This window comes from Equus caballus, chromosome 19 (assembly GCF_041296265.1).
Source record: "Equus caballus isolate H_3958 breed thoroughbred chromosome 19, TB-T2T, whole genome shotgun sequence".
NCBI lineage: Eukaryota > Metazoa > Chordata > Mammalia > Perissodactyla > Equidae > Equus > Equus caballus.
In genome coordinates, this window is record NC_091702.1 from 48244914 (window position 1) to 48264472 (window position 19559).

The window sequence follows — 19559 nt, forward strand, 5'->3', positions numbered from 1 at the left end:
TTTAGATTACGCTGAATGCTGTGAACTGTGATAGATGTTAGCAATAAATAGTAAGAAACAACTTTATTCAAGAATGAGGAAAAGAAATGCAAGAATAATGGTATTGTAATACTCACTTTCCCTTCATCTCTTGGGCTATCACTTAAATGTACAACTGGACCTGGATGAGTCTTTGTGGATCTGTTAAATCAATTCAAAACAGTAAATTAAAAAGTAAACATTAAAACACTTTATCATTAGAGACTGAAACAAAGAAACTAAGATTATACTGGAGTACACTCCCAATATTCTGGGGTTTAGCTTAGATTAATTTGAGTTTTGGGTTGTTTTTCTTTAAGACTACTTTTCTTTCTCCTACTAATTCTATTAAAGTAGGTATGATTTTTTAAAGATCAGGTTTAAGAATATAGATCCACATAACAACGGGATTCTTCATTATCTTATATGTTTGTTGCCAGATCTGGTCCTCTGAAAATGTGAAACTGAACTTTTACATACACAGACAAAAGAAAACTTATATGGCCACAAGGCTGATGCTATAATCCTGTTTCAAACAAATTGCAAAGTACATACCTGATTTGAAATTTCCTTTGAATAAAATCTCTGATTTTGCTCCTAAAGAAAAGTACAGTGGTTCCTTTAATTCACAAAGACACTGTCTCTCTTGCAATAGCCAGCTTACAGAAAACTGAGAAACTGGGGAAACCTAGTTCACTGGTTATGTCTCATTTATCTGGTTATCTAGGGTAATCAATAACAGTTAATTATGAGTCTAAGAGCAAATTGTTAAACAGACCTGTGCTCTGTCAATCTGACTAAATCTATTCTACTCTGATATCTGGCATTTTCTAAAATATTTCCTACTTTAACTTATATCATTGCTGAATATGATTATGCCATGATTAAACATGATATGACCTATGACCATAGATGTATTTTATTCCTTGTCCTTTCTTCCATGACCTAATTGTGTCAAATTAATTTTATTATATTGACATAGTTATAATTTATTTCTTAAGCACACATGAAAACCATTGAAGATTCTGCAGAAAACAATAAAGATTTAAATTTTAGAAACTCTTTGGAATCAGAGAAAAGTGACAAATTAAGTAACTGCAGGTTCCCCAGATACTGACTCCCCAGAGTAACTCAAAGGAATAAATAAAGATTAATTAGATATTCTGTAAGTGCTTTTATCCTAAATTTTCTCATCTAAAAATAGAGATAGTAGAACTGACCCTATGGAATAATTTGAGGATTAGAAGATATGTATAGCACTTAATATAAAGCCAAAACATAGCAAGTACTCAATAAATAATATGTATTATAATTGGGGATATGAAGGGAATCACTGTAAATCATTGGAATAATTGGAAATCAGAGTTACTATTTGCATTCCAGAATATATGCAAGAAGAAAAGAAACTAAACAGGTCTTTATAAAAAGTTTACAGAGCTTTTTGGAATTCTTCCATGTTTATATGTAATGTATCATTTACACATAAATGAAGTGCTTTATTGCAGTATAAATGCCTTCAATAAGGGACAATGTCCTTCAATTATCCTCTGGAAACTAATAATATCCAACAAACCACAAAATCCCATGTGTCTCTTGGGTTTTATTGGAACAACAAATACCAAACTGTACTCTGTGATAAACTAGTGAATATAAAAGGTATTTCACGTAAAGAGTGTTACATATCAAAAAAGTTTGGGAGACCCTGAATTAAACAAAGTTAAATATATTTTTCTTCTATACAACTTCTTACAGCCATATTATGCAAATAAGCATTGCAAACTTGAATATTTTCCAAAATTATTGGTCCATAGAATCCTTTATCATTGACCATATTAAGGGAATCATTGAAACATACCATGAAAAACACCAGACTATATGCAAGACTCTTCCATTAGAAGAGTCTAATTCTTCCATTTAGAGTATCAGACTCTAAAAAACACTCAGAAAATAATCTAGCATTAAACTTCAGTTATTTGTAATGACTTTTTAAGAATATAGAAGAAATATTATTGATTGTAAAAAACAAAACAAAACGTAGAAGATACCAAAACTTAAGAGGAAAAAACCTCTCTCATATTATTTCTCTGCCTAGATATAATGACTATTAACATTTTGATGTATTTTTTCTGACTTTTTCCCTAACATTAGACTTCCAAAAACTACAAATCATTCCTTGCAAAACATATGGCCATTAGAAATTGAGTTAAAAAATAAAAAAGCATCTATGTACTCTGGATTCTGTAAATCCCACAAAAATCACTTTAGATAGAATTATCAATGAGCTTAAATTCATGTAATATCCCTTTAACTGATGCCCGGTAATTCTTCTGAGTAGCTCTATTTATTTCTCTTCCTCTCATTCACCACAATGGCTTCTTTATAGTTTCCTTTGTGGACTTTCTCCTCTTGTATTTTAAATATTGGTATTCCTTTGTATTCTGTCCTTAAACTGACAACTATTCTCATATTATATGTGGTCATGAATTCAAGAGCCCACAGGAGCCAGGCAGGTATCGCAAAGGAGTTACATAGGCTGAATAAGAACTGAGCCAAAATGGATAGCACAATATCCACCTACAAAAGGAAAGTTGTTACTCAGTTCTAGTTGATTACTGACTGCCATTCAAGAATACTGGACTAGGATTGTCTCATCATGGATTTTTTTCATGAGAAGCTAGAAATCCACATTTTTATTTTTACTCTACCAATTTTTAAATATTAGAATCTAATAATTCAGAACATATTTAAATGATGGCCAAACAAAACATATCTATGAGTCAGAATGGGTTCACTGTCTACTAGTTTGCTACCTCTTTTCTATATACTTTTCACGCAGAACCTCATCTATTCTCATGGTTTCAATGACCATGTAAATTCTGATCTCACTACCTTCAGATCCATATATCCCACTTCCTACCATTCTCCCATACCTATTCTATTTGCATGTCTTATAAACATATATAACTCAACCTACCTAAAATTGAACTCATTATTTTACTCCCAACCTGCTCAATCTCCTGCATTCTTTCACTAAATGATACTTCTATCTACACAGTTGCACAGGGCAAACACCTTGGGATCACTCTTAATTCTTCTCTGTTATTCTTAAGTCTTCCTACAATACCCAAGTCTTGCCTCTCTTATCTTCTATTTCTTTAATATGTCAACTTATGTCCACTCCTAAATCCACCATTATAATTTTTACCAAGAATATATTCTTTTCTCTCTTCAATCATTTCTCCATACCTGCATTCAGAGTAGTCTTCCTAAATGAAAATTTGATCAAGTCAATTCTCTGCTTACAACTCTTTAAAATCTAGCTCCTGGCCTTAGATAAAGTTCAAACTTCTCAAATTAGCTTACAAGGTCTTTCATATTATATACCCTGATTACTCCTCAGCTTTATCTCTTGACACCCTCTCCTCTAGCCATTCCAATCAATTAAACTACTTAAAATTTTGTGCATGAAACAAAAATTCTCTCATTTCCCATCCTTTAAATCTTCTTTTCCCTCTTCCTGGAACACTCTCACCCCTCTCTCTCAATTCTTCAGTCATCTAACTGAAACTCATCCTTCATATCTCACTTTAGATGTAACTTCCTTCACAGACACTTCTCTGAGACCCCATGTCTATAGTAGATAGCCTCTTTATGAGATTGCCACATTATGTTTCCAACATATTGTAATTGCCTTTTTACTTAATCTCACCATTATAGACTGGAAGCCCCAAGAGGACAGAAACTATGTCTTACCAGTTTATAGCTGCTTCCAGTAACTAGCATACCATAGTACTCATTAAACATGTTTGAATGATTGTTAGCTAAATACAAGCCTTGTATTTATGATTTAATTCTGAATTTCATGCTCTAGTTTTAATCATATGTAGGAAAAATAGGTTGCATTTTTTTAAAAACTAGAGCTGCCCTCCAGAAACAGATATTTCTGTGCTATAATGTGGAATACATTTTCTCATAAAAATATTTTTGTAATCTCAGTTTAGTTCTATACTACTATTTTATGAGGTATTCTACAAACATCACTGTTTTCATGGAAAATGTGTTCCAGTTTCCAAATAATCAATATCCACATTTTGGGAACACAAACTATCTATAATTTGGGAGATTGCCTAAAATTACAATTAGAAATTCATTAAAAACAGAAACAAGCTGAAAAATAACAAACATTGAATGAAAAGTATTTCAAGTAAGGACTTAAAACAGGAATAATCTCACATATCTCCTAAAGACAATTCAGTATTTGTCATACTTAGAAAACCAATTGTTAACATTTGTACCTAAAATTCTATTTATGAAATGACTCTTTTAATTAATACATATTTTATTATTGTCCCATACATTTGACACATAATAACAGGAAGTGGTATGCATTTTCTAATGTATATCAAGAGGTAAAAAGCAATTAAAAGACAGTTCTGGGAGACTGGAAGTTGACATTACAAATTCTATCTATCACAATGGAACTATAATTCAATGGAAAATACTTTTGGAAATCTGGTCTAAATAAACCAAGAAACAGTCAGGAGGTGATGTCGACTACTAATAATTTCTCGAGGATATTTCAAGGACATTTTCAGAGGCATGTACAACTCTATAAACACTGAATTTATATAAACAGTAGATTCTATTCTGATGCATGTATAAGATCATACTATGAAAAATAAAAGTGCCTTATTTACTTCTTTAATTTCTCCTAATTTTACTCTCCTTTATAATGTTTTGAAACTCTTAATTAGTCCTGATATCATAAAGTATACACTATATGAATACATATAGGTAAAGCATAAGTCATTAGTTCAGGTAGTATTAATTTGTACTATGACAAGGATTTGTTAATAAAGGAATATGTAAACAACATTGCAAGAGTGGCAAAATATTTGATTTGTTTAGATAAATTCTTTTTAATTACTTTAGTAGCTCATTTGTGTTAACTGAACACAAATGATGTATCTATTACTATTTGTACTAATATTAAATTTTTAAAAGGTTCTATAAACACATTAATCAGTAGAATTGTTTGTGTATATATTACAAACAGATGGCTTGGAATTTCATGAAGTTTCACATTTAAGTACTTCACATTTTACATGTGCAGAAACTTAAATATCAGTGCCAAAGTCAAAGTGATAATTGCCATCAACCACATACCCAAATAGCTGTATACATCACAACATGAAATATACTGATAAACTGATTCTCTTTTGAACCACAACAATATGTTAATGAGGCAAGTGAAGAATAACCTGCCAGCATTAAAAAATATGTGAACTGATCATGACTTTTACGTAAAACTAAATGTAGTCATAATCCACTTGTCATTCCTGTTGGAAGTGGCTATACGAAGGTTGACTACAAAGAAATGAGATGATTTCATGTATAACTTTCAGAATGAGCCTTACTATTTTATCATCAAATTTTGCATATATAACCCTTAACTATTTACAGTATTTAGAAAGTCTAAAATTAGCATTTGTTAATACTACAATATCTATTTTTAAAAGCCTTTATAGTTTTAAATTATTTTAGCTAAACTTTTAACTCAAATTAATCATAAATTTGCTATAGATGTTTCAAATAACTGCAATTTGATATATATGTTACATAACCCTATGAAATATTTAAGCCAAATAAAGTGATATTCAAGTTTAAACTTACAGTTCAATTGCCTTGTTCCACATGATAACATATCCAGAAAGAATGAAAGATTCAACATTTACAATATGTGTATTTCCTCTTTCTGTTCCAACATAGAGCCATTTACTCTGGAAAGGTAGATGACAGTAAGTAATTCTGAAAGAAAGAAAATTACAATTAAAATATCTAAATTTTATGTCTGGTCAGCATAATATTTTCCTCACACTTATTATGTAATGATAGCTATATAAACAATAAAATTTACTATATACTCAAGTAGCATTTAGTTATAGTAGAGGGTATAGGATAAATAACAATAGAATATATTACTAAAAATAATGACAATAAGAACCACTATTAAATAAGTATCTGACATGGGCATTAATATATATTATTTCTAATTCTGAAAACAGCACTACAAGACAGATATATATTTCTGTTTTACAAAGAGGAAACTGAGGCCAAGAATTTTTATTTTTACTTGCCTAGGACCAACAGCTAATAAGTGGCAAAGCTGGGATTCAAATCCATTCCTGTTTGGTTGCAAATGTACCATCTTTCTACCAAGTTACATTGTCTACTTAGTTTTTCGGGTAATATTCAGTTCAAATGGAAATTAGGTACAATTGAAACATAAATTTCAGAGTCCTCAGAGAGTTTGTAGCTATGTCTACATGAGATGATAAAGTATTTACTTTTTATTCAGATGCTTGGCATCTAAGTAGTAGTATAAAGAAAGCTTGTAAGGTCAGAGATTCACTGTGCTCTTCTCTTATTTTTTTTCTTCTGCCTTTATCTTAACAATGGGCTTTCTGATCAGCTCTGGGAACCTGTCCCATAGTCAGAGCAACCATGACTCCCGTATATGAAATCTGAGAACTTGCCAGAGTCTTCTACTCATAACATCATCACTTTCTAGTACGGCCTACTCATGGTCCTTAATCACTCTTAAAAAGACAAAGGAGATAAGTTCATAGTTATCCCTTGCCAGAACTTGTTAGTGAATCATAATATTTCCTAGAGTTTACTCAGAAAAGGAGCTGGTAAATTGTTAGAAGAGCTGGATAGAATTCTGACGCCAGGCAGACAAATACGGAATAATAATTTAAAAAAAAGGAATGTGAATGGTAAATTGCCAGTAAGATTCCATCTTATACCTCTTTATGTGAGAGTAAGCATCCAGTCTGTCAAATTTATATTCTCAGTGTGGTTCACCAAATTATTCAACAGCCTACTTCTCTAAACCAAACTTCATCTATCCAAAAGTATTCTGCTGAAAGCACCTTGTACACTACATCCAAAAAACTAGACGCCCTGCTATTACATACTCAGAGAGTTAACTGACAATCTAATTAAAGTGTAACCTATATGATATTAGACAATTCTGATTAAAACCAAAAGTTTAGAATTGCTGTTGCCAAGGGATATTTAATAATGTTCCACAGGAAACAACTTGATGCTCATGTTTCTAGGCAATGAAGGATAAATTTTCAATTCAATCTAAGTAGAAAGAGGACATTCATTTGAAAGAGGATATAAGATCACCCTTTCTGAATCATAGGGAGAGTAGAAAAAAACACTAATCTCATACAAGTAGACACAAATATAGCAGTTTGGATAGAAAAAGAGCAAACTTCAATATTACATAGTCATTTACAAGGTTAAGAAGAAAAGTCTAAGAATGGTTAGGTTTCAGTAACAAGAACAAAAGCAAGAGGCAGAATTCTAATATAGACAGATTTTATGGTACAAGAACAATGGAATACATGAAGAAGATCCAAACAGAATTAGAACTATTCCTTGAACCAATACTACTTTTCTCCTCATTCTTTTTGACAAGAAACTAAACCCTTGATGGCAAAAGAGTTTCATCTTATGCCCAATGTCCAACTGGTGGATAGTGGTTAAACAAGTAATTAAGAAAGATTCCCAGACTTTATCTGAACCCAATAAAAAAGAATAATGTAAATCCTTAAGAAGTCTGACATAGGTGAGAGAGAGGGCATGATTACACTTGTGCTGTATATTCGATAACCCTAAGTGACTAATCAATACTTTTACAGAACTTAATTTACTGTATTTAATAGTTACACTTTCATTTGCAATGTACTTTTACCACCACCACCTGCAAGATGAAGGATTTTCTGTTATATGTGAGCCTTGGAAAAATAATCTTGTTCCTATATCCATGTTCACTATCATTTTCCTATAGTAAATTATCTAAGACATTCTTAGTCTTCCATACATTCATCCATTTATTCAACCTTCACTGAATAAGTCTTTATAAAAAGTACTGTCCTTGCTTACAACACAACCACTCTTTTTCCCTCAAAAAACATATCCTCTAATAGGAGAGATAAGACAAGTGGACAAGTAAGAAAAATAAAAGTAAAATGTTTTAATTGCTATAAAGAGGTCAAAGGAGGGAGGGATAAATTCCAGTAAAGGAAATCAAGGAAAGCTAATGTAGAAAATTGTATTTGAATTGGGCCATTAAAGATCAAATAACTCTGTGATTTGATATATACGTTACATAATGATATGAAACAAAATAAACGTTTCTCAAGCTTGAACAATCCACAGGCCTTTAAAATTTTTTGGCTGATCCTCACTTTTGACTTTTATAATTTTTTTAACTTACACATAAAAATGAAATAAGACATAAATCCCCCATACTTACAGCTCTTATATATGCATAAAACAAAACATACAAATTGAGTACAAATAAAACTAAAACTAGAATTCAAATTAATGATATTAATTTATGTGACAGATCAATTTTTTTACAGAAATAAAACAACCCCACAATATGGATATGGTTCTGACTGCACAGGTTCTTTTGAATTTGGTGTGTCAATACTTACTCAGTGCTTCTCTTTCACCACTTGCCTCTACTTGAACAGCTTTGAACTCTATCGTATAGTACACCACCACGTAATTTTACAATCATTTGGCATGAATACATGATACATGTGCATAGTCCAATTTTTGTTATTTTATTAATCCACAACAATTAAAACAACACCAGTTGGTGCCAACACAACCACAAATGCAAATTTAACTTCACATATTGGAGCCGTGTGGCAGTATTTTTGCATAAAAGGGTTTATTCAAATCACTCAGATTGTTTCTATTTGTCTGCTTATAAAAGTAAAAATATTACATCAAAAATTACTGTGAAAAATTCAGAACCCGAGGACTATGCCCATAGACCTTATTTTGAGAAGCACTGTCAATACATAAGCCAAAAATATATTTTAAAAAAAGGAAATGGTTTAAAATTACAGAAATTATGCCATATGAAATTAAGTGGGAGATTTCAACTTTGAAACTTTTTCCCCTCAAGTTCTAACATAGTTCCATTTTAGTCCTATTTTTTTCTCTGGATTTTGGGTGAAACCTCTACTACCAGACATGATGACAATGTCTCCAGTCCCCTCCATAATATTTATAACTATGCTTTACAACCTGGTTACACTCAGAATCATGTGTATAATGATTCTGCATATTAAAAATGCCAGAGATTACAATTCAGGACTTCTGAGGCAATATCTAGCAACACTGTTTTAAAACTCTTCCTAGGTGGTTTTGATGCACAACCACAGTTAAGAATCACTAAATTATAGCAACAATTTTTAATCTTTGGTATAAATAAATATCTCATTAAAATGCATATTCCAAGATCCCAGCCACACAAATTCTACTTCATGGACCTGGAATGAGACATATGACTGATATTTTAACAAGTATCCAGTACTTGCTATTCTAAATGAAGTCCACAGACCAGCAGCATGGACATCACCTAGAAGCTTAGTAGAAATTCAGAATCTCATGTCCTACGCCAGAATCAGAAACTACATTTTATGAAGATCCTCCAGGTGAGTCATATACACATTAAAGTTTAGGAAGCACTTCTCTAGGCGATTCTGATACAGATAACCTATGAACTACTTTCTAAGAAAGACTGTCCTGTGGCTGAATGACTGCTGCTTACTTACTCTTCAAGTTTTAGAATAAGAATCTCAATTACTAAGTTAGTAGTAGGGATAAAGCCTTAGTAGGCAGAAAGCCTTGTTGCTATGTAGTCTCCCCAAAAGATCTAATGATGATTATAACAATGATGATGATAGGAACCAAACAACAGCCAGGGAAAGGGACAGATAGCTACCCTAAGATTCCCTCAGCATCTTAAGTCAAAGACTGACATTTAGGAATTTTAGTGGAAAAGTTCAAATCACATAAAAGAGAAAATTAAGAATTAAAATTTCTTTAAGAAAAAAATCTGATAATTTTGGACACCCTGTACCCAACTAGAATTATAATACAAGAGACTAAATTAAACAGATAAGTGAAAATTTCACTGAATTTCATTCACGGTCTTAATGGGCTATTAATCAACTAACCAGACAGTAAAAATTGATTTTGTTGTCTGTAATAGTTCCAAAACTATCAAACCTAAGTCAAATTTTAAAAATAAGTCAAATCTCTGAACTTCCATAGGGAATAATATCATGAATTCTGGCAAATGCAACTCTGAGCTTATTCTCATTCTCCTATAGCAAATGAAACAATATTTTCTACATTCCTCTAAATTCATAGACTATTTCAATTTCTGAATGAGAGAACTGAGTCACTGGAGGACATGTAGGGAGCAGGAAAGAGGCACTGATCTGTTGGTCGGGGTGATACAAGTAGAAGTATACTGGAGAGACACAATCCCATCCCAACCAGGAGAAACTAAGTGCCTCTCCCTATCTCAGGGGTTAGTGAAGGACAGTTAAGGAACTTGAACTCCTATTCACATCTATTAGGAACAAGAGGAGATTTGCCCTTTCCCTGCCAGAGCAATGTCAAAACAACTCACCCAAAACAGAAGGTTCAAATAAGACCTAGGGTGTCAGAACATAATATCCAAAATGTCCTGTTTTAATAAAAAATCACTCATCATGCCAAGAAATAGGAAAATATCTATTTGAATGAAAAAAGGCAATAGAAACCAACACCAAGATGATACAGATGTTAGAATTCACTTATAAATATTTTTTTTTTGAGGAAGATTAGCCCTGCTGCCAATCCTCCTTTTTCTGAGGGAGGCTGGCCCTGAGCTAACATCCGTGGCCATCTTCCTCTACTTTATATGTGGGACACCTACCACAGCATGGTGTGCCAAGCAGTGCCATGTCTGCACCTGGGATCCAAACCAGCAAACCCCAAACCGCCGAAGCGGAACGTGCACACTTAACCACTGTGCCATTGGGCTGGCCCCTACTTATAAATATTTAAAGTGAGCTATCATAAAAATGCAACAAGCAATTATGAATGAAATGAAATGAGAAAAACTAGAAAGTCTCAGCAAAGAAACAGGAGATTAAAAGGAGAACCAAATGCAAATTTTCCTACTGAAAAATATGATAAAGAAAATTTAAAAACCTATGGACGAGTTCAACAGTAGAATGGAGGGGACAGAAGAAAGACTCAGTGAACCAAAAGATGAAACTATACAGATCACGCAATTTGAACAGCAGAAAATAGATGTAAAGAAAAAATGCCAGAGACTCAGAAACTTGTGGGACAAAAACAAAAGATGTAACAGTCATGTTAGCAGGGTCCCAGAAGGAAAGGTAAAGATGGGACTGAAAAAGTAATCAAAGAAATAATGTCTAAAAACTTTCCAAATTTGACAAAAGACAAACTAAAGGATTTAAGAAACAGAAAAACCAAACAGGATAAACCTAAAGAAATAAACCCAAGATAGATCATAGCCAAACATCTGAAACTAAAAAGAATTTTAAAAATCCTGAAAGCAGCAAGAGAGAAACAATACCTTAACCATAGGGGAAACATTCCAATGACAGTAGATTTCTCATCAGAAAACAGGAGGTTAGAAGGAATTAGAACACTACTCAAGTGCTTAAAGAAAAGAACTGCCAATCCACAATTCTATATCCACCAAAACTCTCTCTCAGGAATAAAGGAGAAATCATGAAGAATCATGAAAATCACTATTAGGTGAAGGAAAACTAAAAATCTGTCACTAAAAAACCAACTTTAAAAGAATGGTTAAAGGGAGTTCACTAAATAGAAAGGAATGATAAAAGGAGAAGATTTTGAATATCAAGTGTGAAGGAAAAACAACAGAGAGTATAAATATGGGTAAATACATTTTCCTTCTCTGAGTTTCCTAAATTATGTTTGATAGTTGAAGCAAAACTTATAAGACAGTCTGATGTGGTTCTTCTAATAGAGAAGAAAATTTATTATAAATGAGGGAACTAAAGAAAGGAAAGCTCTCTATACTTCATTCTATCTGGGAAAATTCAACAGCAGTAGACTGTGATAGGTTGTTTACATATAATAAAATGTCTACAGCAACCACCAAAGAAGTGAGGCAATACGAAGAGATACACTAAAAAGTAAACTATAGATATATCAAAATGGAATTCTTAAAAAATGTTCAATTAAACAACAGGAAGGCAAGAAAAAAATCAGATAAATGAAAAATAGAGAAAACAAGCAGACAACAAAAAATAAAATGAGAACCTAAGCCCTAATATATTAATAATTACATAAAATGTAAACATCAATTAAAGACACAGACTGGGAGAGTGAATTAAAAAACATTACCTAGCTAACTATATTCTATCTACAAGAAACTCACTTAGAATATATTGACATGGGTAGGCTGAAATTAAAAAAAAGGACAAAGATACATTGTGTACACATTAATCAAAAGAAAGCAGGAGTGGCTATATTAATGTTAGATAAAAAAGATTTCAGAAGAAAGAAAATGACCAGAGACAGAGAGAGACATTATGCAAAGATAAAAAGGTCAGTCCACCAAGAAGACATAGCAACCCTAAATGTGCATGCACCAAAAAACAGGTTGAAAAACATGTGAAGCAAAAACTGATAGAACTGAAAAAAGAGAAAGAGAATCCATGATTCTAGTAAGAGATTCCAACACCTGTTTCTAGCAAATCAGTAAAGATACAGAAGAACTCAACACAACCATCAACCAACAGGAACTAATCAACACTTACAGAACGATTTGCCAAACAACAACAACAAAATAGAAAATTTTTTCCAGCATCCACAAAACATATACCAAGATAAACCACATCCTGGGCTAAAAAACAAAGCTCAACAAATTTAAAATAATTCATCATATAGAATGTGTTCTCTAAACACAATGGAATCAAACTAAAAATCAACAACAAAAAAAGATAATAGAAAAAATCTCCAAATACTTGGAACTAAGCAACACTCTTCTAATCTATGGGACTAAGAAGTTGTTTTGTGGAACACAGCTATACCAATGCTAAGAGGGAATTTACAGCAATAAATACTTACATTAGAAAAGAGGAAAAGCCTCAAATCAATAACTAAACTCCCACCTCAAGAACCTAGAAAAATAAGAGCAAAATAAACCCAAACCAAGTAGACAAAAGGAAGTAATAAAGAGCAGAAATCAATGAAATTGAAACATAGAAAAGCAATAGAGATAACGAAACAAAAGCAGTTTCCTTGAAAAGTTCAATAAAATTGAAAATTATCTAACAAGATTGACAAGGCAAAAAGAAGAAAAGACAATTTATCAATATTAGGAATGAAACAAGGAATATCACTACAGATCAAACTTAAATATGGTAACTCTATACAAGTATATCCGACAACTTAGATAAAATAGACAAATTTCTCAAGAAGCACAAATTAGTACAATTCCCCAAATATGAAATATAATGAATAGTCCTATAACTATTAAGAAAATTTAATTAATAATTTTTAAACTTCCAGAAAAGAAATCTACAGGCCCAGATGTTTTCACGATAAAATTTTACCAAACATTTAAAGAATAATCAACACCAATTGTAGCAATCTCTCCCAGAAAATATACGAGGGAAAACTTCCCAAATCATTCTAGGAAAACAGGATTACCTGAGAGTAAAATCAGACTAAAACAGTAAAGTAAAGAAAACAAATTTGTATACCTTAAATAGATACAATTTTTGTCAATTATAACTCAATAAAACTGGAGAGGGAAGAAAACTACACACCAATACTCCTCATAAATACAGACGTGAAAGTCCTTAAGAAAAGATTAGCAAATAGAATTCAATAATATATAAGAAGATCCAGAAGGACTTATTCCAGGAATGCAAGGCTAGCTCAATACTCAAAAATCAGTCAATGTAATTCACCATATTAACAGGCTGAAACAGAAAAATGACATGATCGTATCAATTGATGCAGAAATAGCATTTCACAAAATTAAACACTCATTCATGATAAAAGCTACCGAAAATAATATCAAAGGGAATTTTATCAACTTCATAAAGAGAAGCTACAAAACCCCCTACAATTAACATTATACTTAATGATGAAAGATCAAATGTTTTCCCTCTCAGATCAAGAACAAAACAAGGATACCTGCTCTTATCAGTCTTCTTCAGCATAGTATTGGAAGTTCTAGCCAGTGCAAGAAAGCAAGAAAAGGAAATAAAGCCATGTAGATCAGAAAGGAAGAAATAAAACTTCCCTATCTGCAGAAAATATGATGGCCTACATAGAAAACCTAAAAATAAAACTATAAAGGAATCTACAAAGAAACTCTTATAAGTAATAAGTGAGTTCAGCAATGTTGCAGTATATAAAATAAACATAAAACTCAACTGTATTTCTATATACTAGCAATGAACATGTGGAAGCTAAAATTAAAAATGCAATACCATTTAAAATCACTCAAAATATGATATACTGAGGTATAAATATAAAAAACAATTATAGAACTTGTATGCTAAAAACTACAAAATCTAGATGAAAGAAATAAAAGATCTAAGTAAACAGACACACTGTGTTCACGAATTTTTAATACTCAACATAGTAAAAATGTCTATTCATATTTTTATAAAACTTTGGCAAGACATTTTGTAGATTTTGTAGACAGGCTTATTCTAAAATTTATATGTAAAGGTAAAGAAAATAGAAGAGCTAAAGCAATTGTGAAAAAGAAGAATAAAGTGGGAGAAATCAGTTTACCCAATTTCAAGACCTAATATATAGCTACAGTAATCAAGACTGTGTGGTATTGGCAGAGGGATAGACATAGAGGTCAATGGAAAATAAAGAACACAGAAAAATAAACCCATTTAAGATGCTCAATTGACTTTTGACAAACATGGAAGAAAAACCAATGAAAAAGAGGTCAATGAACAGTATTAGAGAACTGGATATCTGTTCAGAAAAAAAAAAAATGGATCTCCAACTAAACTTCAAACCTTATATAAAAATTAACTTAGAACACACTTACATGTAAAATATAAAATTTTACAAGAAAAAATAGCAGAAAATCCTTGGGATCTGGGACTAAGCAACAAGTACTTAGATGTGGTGCAAAAGTATGATCTATAATGAAAGAACTAATAAATTAGGCTTCATCAAAACTTTCTCTATGAAAACCATTTTTCTATGAAAGATCCTGGTAAGAGGATGAAAATACAAGTGACAGACTGGGAGAAAATATTTGCAAACAACGTATCTGACAAAAGACTAGTATCTAGAATAAATTTTAAAACTCTCAAAACTGAAAGGTAAAAAGAAAAAAAAAAGAAAAGAAAGGCCTAACAAAATGAAAATCAATTCGGGCTGGCCCCGTGGCCAAGTGGTTAAGTTCGCGTGCTCCGCTGCAGGCAGCCCAGTGTTTCGTTGGTTCGAACCCTGGGCGCAGACGTGGCACTGCTCATCAAAGCCACACTGAGGCAGCGTCCCACATGCCACCACTAGAAGGACCCACAAAGAAAAATATACAAGTATGTACTGGGAGGCTTTGGGGAGAAAAAGGAAAAAAATAAAATCTTTAAAAAAGAAAAAAAGAAAATCAATTACTTCTATTGGACCCAGGAGAGAATTGAAGTCTCAAGACAAACTACAACCCCAAAAAACTTTATATAAGAAGGAGTTCTTAGGGAAACCAAGAAACAAGAAAGATGAAATTAAGATAACTAGAGAAATTTTAAGCCTCTGGCACCTACAGCTACAGAAAACATCAATACAGCCTAACTTCTTACTGGATCAATATAAAATCTCACACTAAAGGCTTATCTATCTCAATTCCTGTTATCTAACACACAAGTCCAGCTCTCAAAAAACAGTCACAAGGCATGCTAAGAGGTAAGGGGGAAAAAATAGTCCAAGAAGACAAAGCAACATCTGAGAACCAGACTCAGATGTGACAAAAATAACAGAATTATTAATATGCTTAACTATGATTAATATTTTAAGTGCTCTAATGGAAATTGTAGACAACATGCAAGATGGGTAATATAAACAGAGAGATGTAAACTCTAATAAACATTCAAATGGAAATGTTAGAAATCAAAAACACTGTAAACAAAGCCAGCCCCGGTGGTGTAGTGGTTAAGTTTGGCATGCTCCGCTTCAGCAGCCCAGGTTCAGTTGCCACGTATAGATGTACACCACTTGTTTGTCAGTGGCCATGCTGTGGCAGTGGCTCATATACAAAAAGAGGAAGACGGGCAACAGATGTTAGCTCAGGGTAAATCTTTCTTAGCAAAAACAAAAAAAAACCCACTGCAAACAAAATGAAGAATGCATTTGATGAGCTCATCAATACAGTGGACACAACCAAGGAAACAATCAGTGAGCTTGAACATAGGTTACTAGAAACTCACCAAACTTAAATACAAATAAAAAAATCCAGAATATCCAAGAACTGTGGGACAATTTCAAAAGATGTAAAATATACATAATTAGAATACCAGAAGAGAGAGAACTGAACATAAGAAATATTTGAAGCAATAATGACTGAGAACTTTCTAAAATTAGCAACAGAAACAAAACCACAGATCCAGGAAGCTTAGAGAACATCATGAAGGACGCATATACAAAATCTACACTGAAGCATATCATATTCAAACCGCAGAAAATAAATAACAAAGGGAAAATCTTGAATAAAGCCAGAAGGGATGAAAAAGCCACCTTACCTACATTACCTATAGAGAAAACAGGATAAGAATTACAGCAGACTTCTCATCAGAAACCACAAAAGAAAGAAGAGAGTGGAATGAAAAAATTAAAGTGTTGGGGAAAAAAACCCTCACAAACTTAAAATTCTATATCCAGAGAAATTATCCTCCAAAAGTGAAGAAATAAAAACATTCTCAGAAAACAAAAGGAAGGAATTCTTTGCCAGTAGAACTGCCTGGTAAGAAATGTTTAAAGTTTTTCAGGAAGATGGAATCTACATTTAAAAAGGAAGAGCTTGAGAGAAGGAATAAATGAAGGTAAAATAACATCTTTTCTTTTTCTTAATTGATCTTAAAGATAAATATCTGTTTAAGTAATAATAAAGGAGGCCAGCCCCAGGGATGAGTGGTTAAGTTCATGCTCTCTGCTTCAGCAGCCCAGGGTTTCACCAGTTCGAATCCTGGGCACGGACATGGCACTGCTCATCAAGCCATGCTGAAGCGGCATCCCACGCGCCACAACTAGAAGGACCCACAACTAAAAATACACAACTATGTACTGGGGGGCTTTGGGAGAAAAAGGAAAAATTAAAATCTTTAAAGTAATAATAGTAATAATGTATTGTGTGATTATTGCAAATAGATCAATTAAATGGAAACAATGTCATAATGGACAAAAGGGAGGATTTAGGAATACTTTGTTATAAGCTATATTCACTGCCTATAAAACAATACATTTTTATTTTTTATTGGGATATAATTGGCATAATATTGTATAAGGTTGATTTGTAAAGGGTGTTAGTTTGATACATTTATATTTTGCAATATGATTACTACAATAGTGTTAGCTAACACCTTTATCGCAGCACATAATTATCATTTCGTTTTTTGTGTTGAGAACAGCTAAGATCTAGTCTCTTAGCATCTTTGAAATTCATAGTACAGTACTGTTGATTATAATCACCATGTTGTGCACTAGATCTCCAGAACTTATTTATCTACCAGTTGCAAGTTTGTACCCTTAAACATCTCCCCAATTCCCCTCCATCTGGTAACTACCCTTCTACTCTCTGTTTTTACAAGTTCAGTTTTTTTAAGATTCCATATATAAGTGATATCATACAGTATTTGTCTTTCTCTGTCTGACTTGTCTCACTTAGCAAAATGCCCTCAAGATTCGTTGAGGGAGGGAGTGGAGGTGAGAGGTGTTTTGAAGAACTGGGTTTAAAAGTCAACTGCCTTGGGAGGAGGAGAATGTTCATCATGGCGAGAGCAGTTATGGGAGTAGCGAGCCATGGAGGCCTGTTTCCTTCCCTGAAGCTTCCTTGGGAAGGGGGTATCTCAATGAATAGATCATAGACATAGGCTTCAAAAAAGGACCTTGGCAGGTTCAATTCCTGGCACTTCAGTTGGCCTCTTTCATCCACAAACGGAGGAAGGATTGAAAGGAAGATTAAGTGAAAATTTAGGGATAAGCACTTTCTGTCCTTCCCTGGGTCCAGTATTCCCAAAGTACACAGCAAAAGGGAGCTGACCTCAACTCTAACCCCTTGACAATTACTCTCTGGGTGGGGTGGGAACTGATAACCTTGGAGACTCTGGGCCTGGTCCTGGTGAGTTCCCAGCCTAAGCAGAGGGGGCATCACCTAGGGCTCAGGCTTGCCCAGCCCCAAACCTCACCCAGTCCTCTTTGCTCCCACATGTCCCACTTCTCAACGCCCCCTCCCAGCTCTGCCTCCTCTTCTCCCTGACTCCCATTTCTGTCCCCCTACACCTGCCTCCTCCTCAAGCCCTGCCCAGATCCCCGCCTAGCCTGGGTCTGCTGGATCCCAGCCCTCAACTCTTCTTCCTCAAAAAACAAAACAAAACAAAACAAAACAACCATCCTATATTTTAACAAAAGCTGGCATGTTTCCAGAAGGCAGGATTTCCTTTTCTCTTACGGCTGAAAATTCCATTGTGCATATATATATATATAAATCACATCTTCTTTATCCATTCATCCATTGATGGAAACTTAGGTAGTTTCCACATCTTAGCTATTGTGAATAATGCTTCAATGAACATAGTGGTGTAGCTATCTCCTTGAGATAGTGAGTTCAATTCCTTCGGATATATACTGAGGAGTGGGATTTCTAGATAAGATAGTAGATCAATTTTTAATTTTTTGAGGAGCCTCAAAATACGGTTTTCCAGAATGGCTATATCAGTTTACTTTCTCACCAACAGTGTATAAGGGTTTCCTTTTCTCTACATCCTCAACCATATTTGTTATCTCTTCCTTTTTGATAAAAGTTATCCTAGCAGGTGTGAGGTGACATCTCATTGTGATTTTGATGTACATTTCCCTGAGATGATTAGAGGTGTTGAGCATGTTTTCATATATCTGTTGGCCATTTCTCTGTCTTCTTTGGAAAAATGTCTAGTCAGATTCTTTCCCCATGTTTTTAATTGGATTACTTGCTTTTTTGCTATTGAGTTATACGAGTTCTTTATATATTTTGGATATTAGTCTCTTTCAGATAGATAGTTTGTGAATATTTTCTCCCATTCTCTAGGTTGCCCTTTCAAGTTGATTGTTCCCTTTGCTATGCAGAAGCTATTTAGTTTAATGTAGTTCCACTGGTTTATTTTAGTTTTTGTTGCCTGTGCTTTTAGTGACTTGTCCAAGAAATCACTGCCTAGACCAAAGTCAAGGATCTTTTTCCTTATATTTTCTTCTAGTAGTTTTACAGTTTTGAGTCTCACATCTAAATATTTGATCCATTTTGAGTTAGTTTTTGTGAGTGGTGTAAGATAGGGTCCAATTTCATTCTTTTGCATGTGGATATTCAGTTTTCCCAATACCGTTTATTGAAGAGACTGTCCTTTCCCCATTGTGTGTTCCTGGCACCCTTGTCAAAAATT

The 19559-nt window shown here is 33.3% G+C and overlaps 1 protein-coding gene across 24 annotated transcripts in view; it reads right to left on the reverse strand.

Moving 5' to 3' along the window:
- STXBP5L (syntaxin binding protein 5L) overlaps positions 1 to 19559 on the reverse strand; it is a 349911-nt gene that overhangs the window by 212129 nt on the left and 118223 nt on the right. For 22 of the 24 annotated variants that reach the window (XM_023623677.2, XM_070243721.1, XM_070243724.1 and 19 more), the window contains exons 6-7: positions 5692 to 5826; positions 117 to 180 (exon numbers count right to left, since the gene is read on the reverse strand). In XM_023623677.2, coding sequence (XP_023479445.1) covers positions 117 to 180; positions 5692 to 5826 — 199 coding nt within the window. The remainder of the gene's footprint in view (positions 1 to 116; positions 181 to 5691; positions 5827 to 19559) is intronic. The other 2 variants (XM_070243728.1, XM_070243727.1) reach the window with 1 other exon arrangement.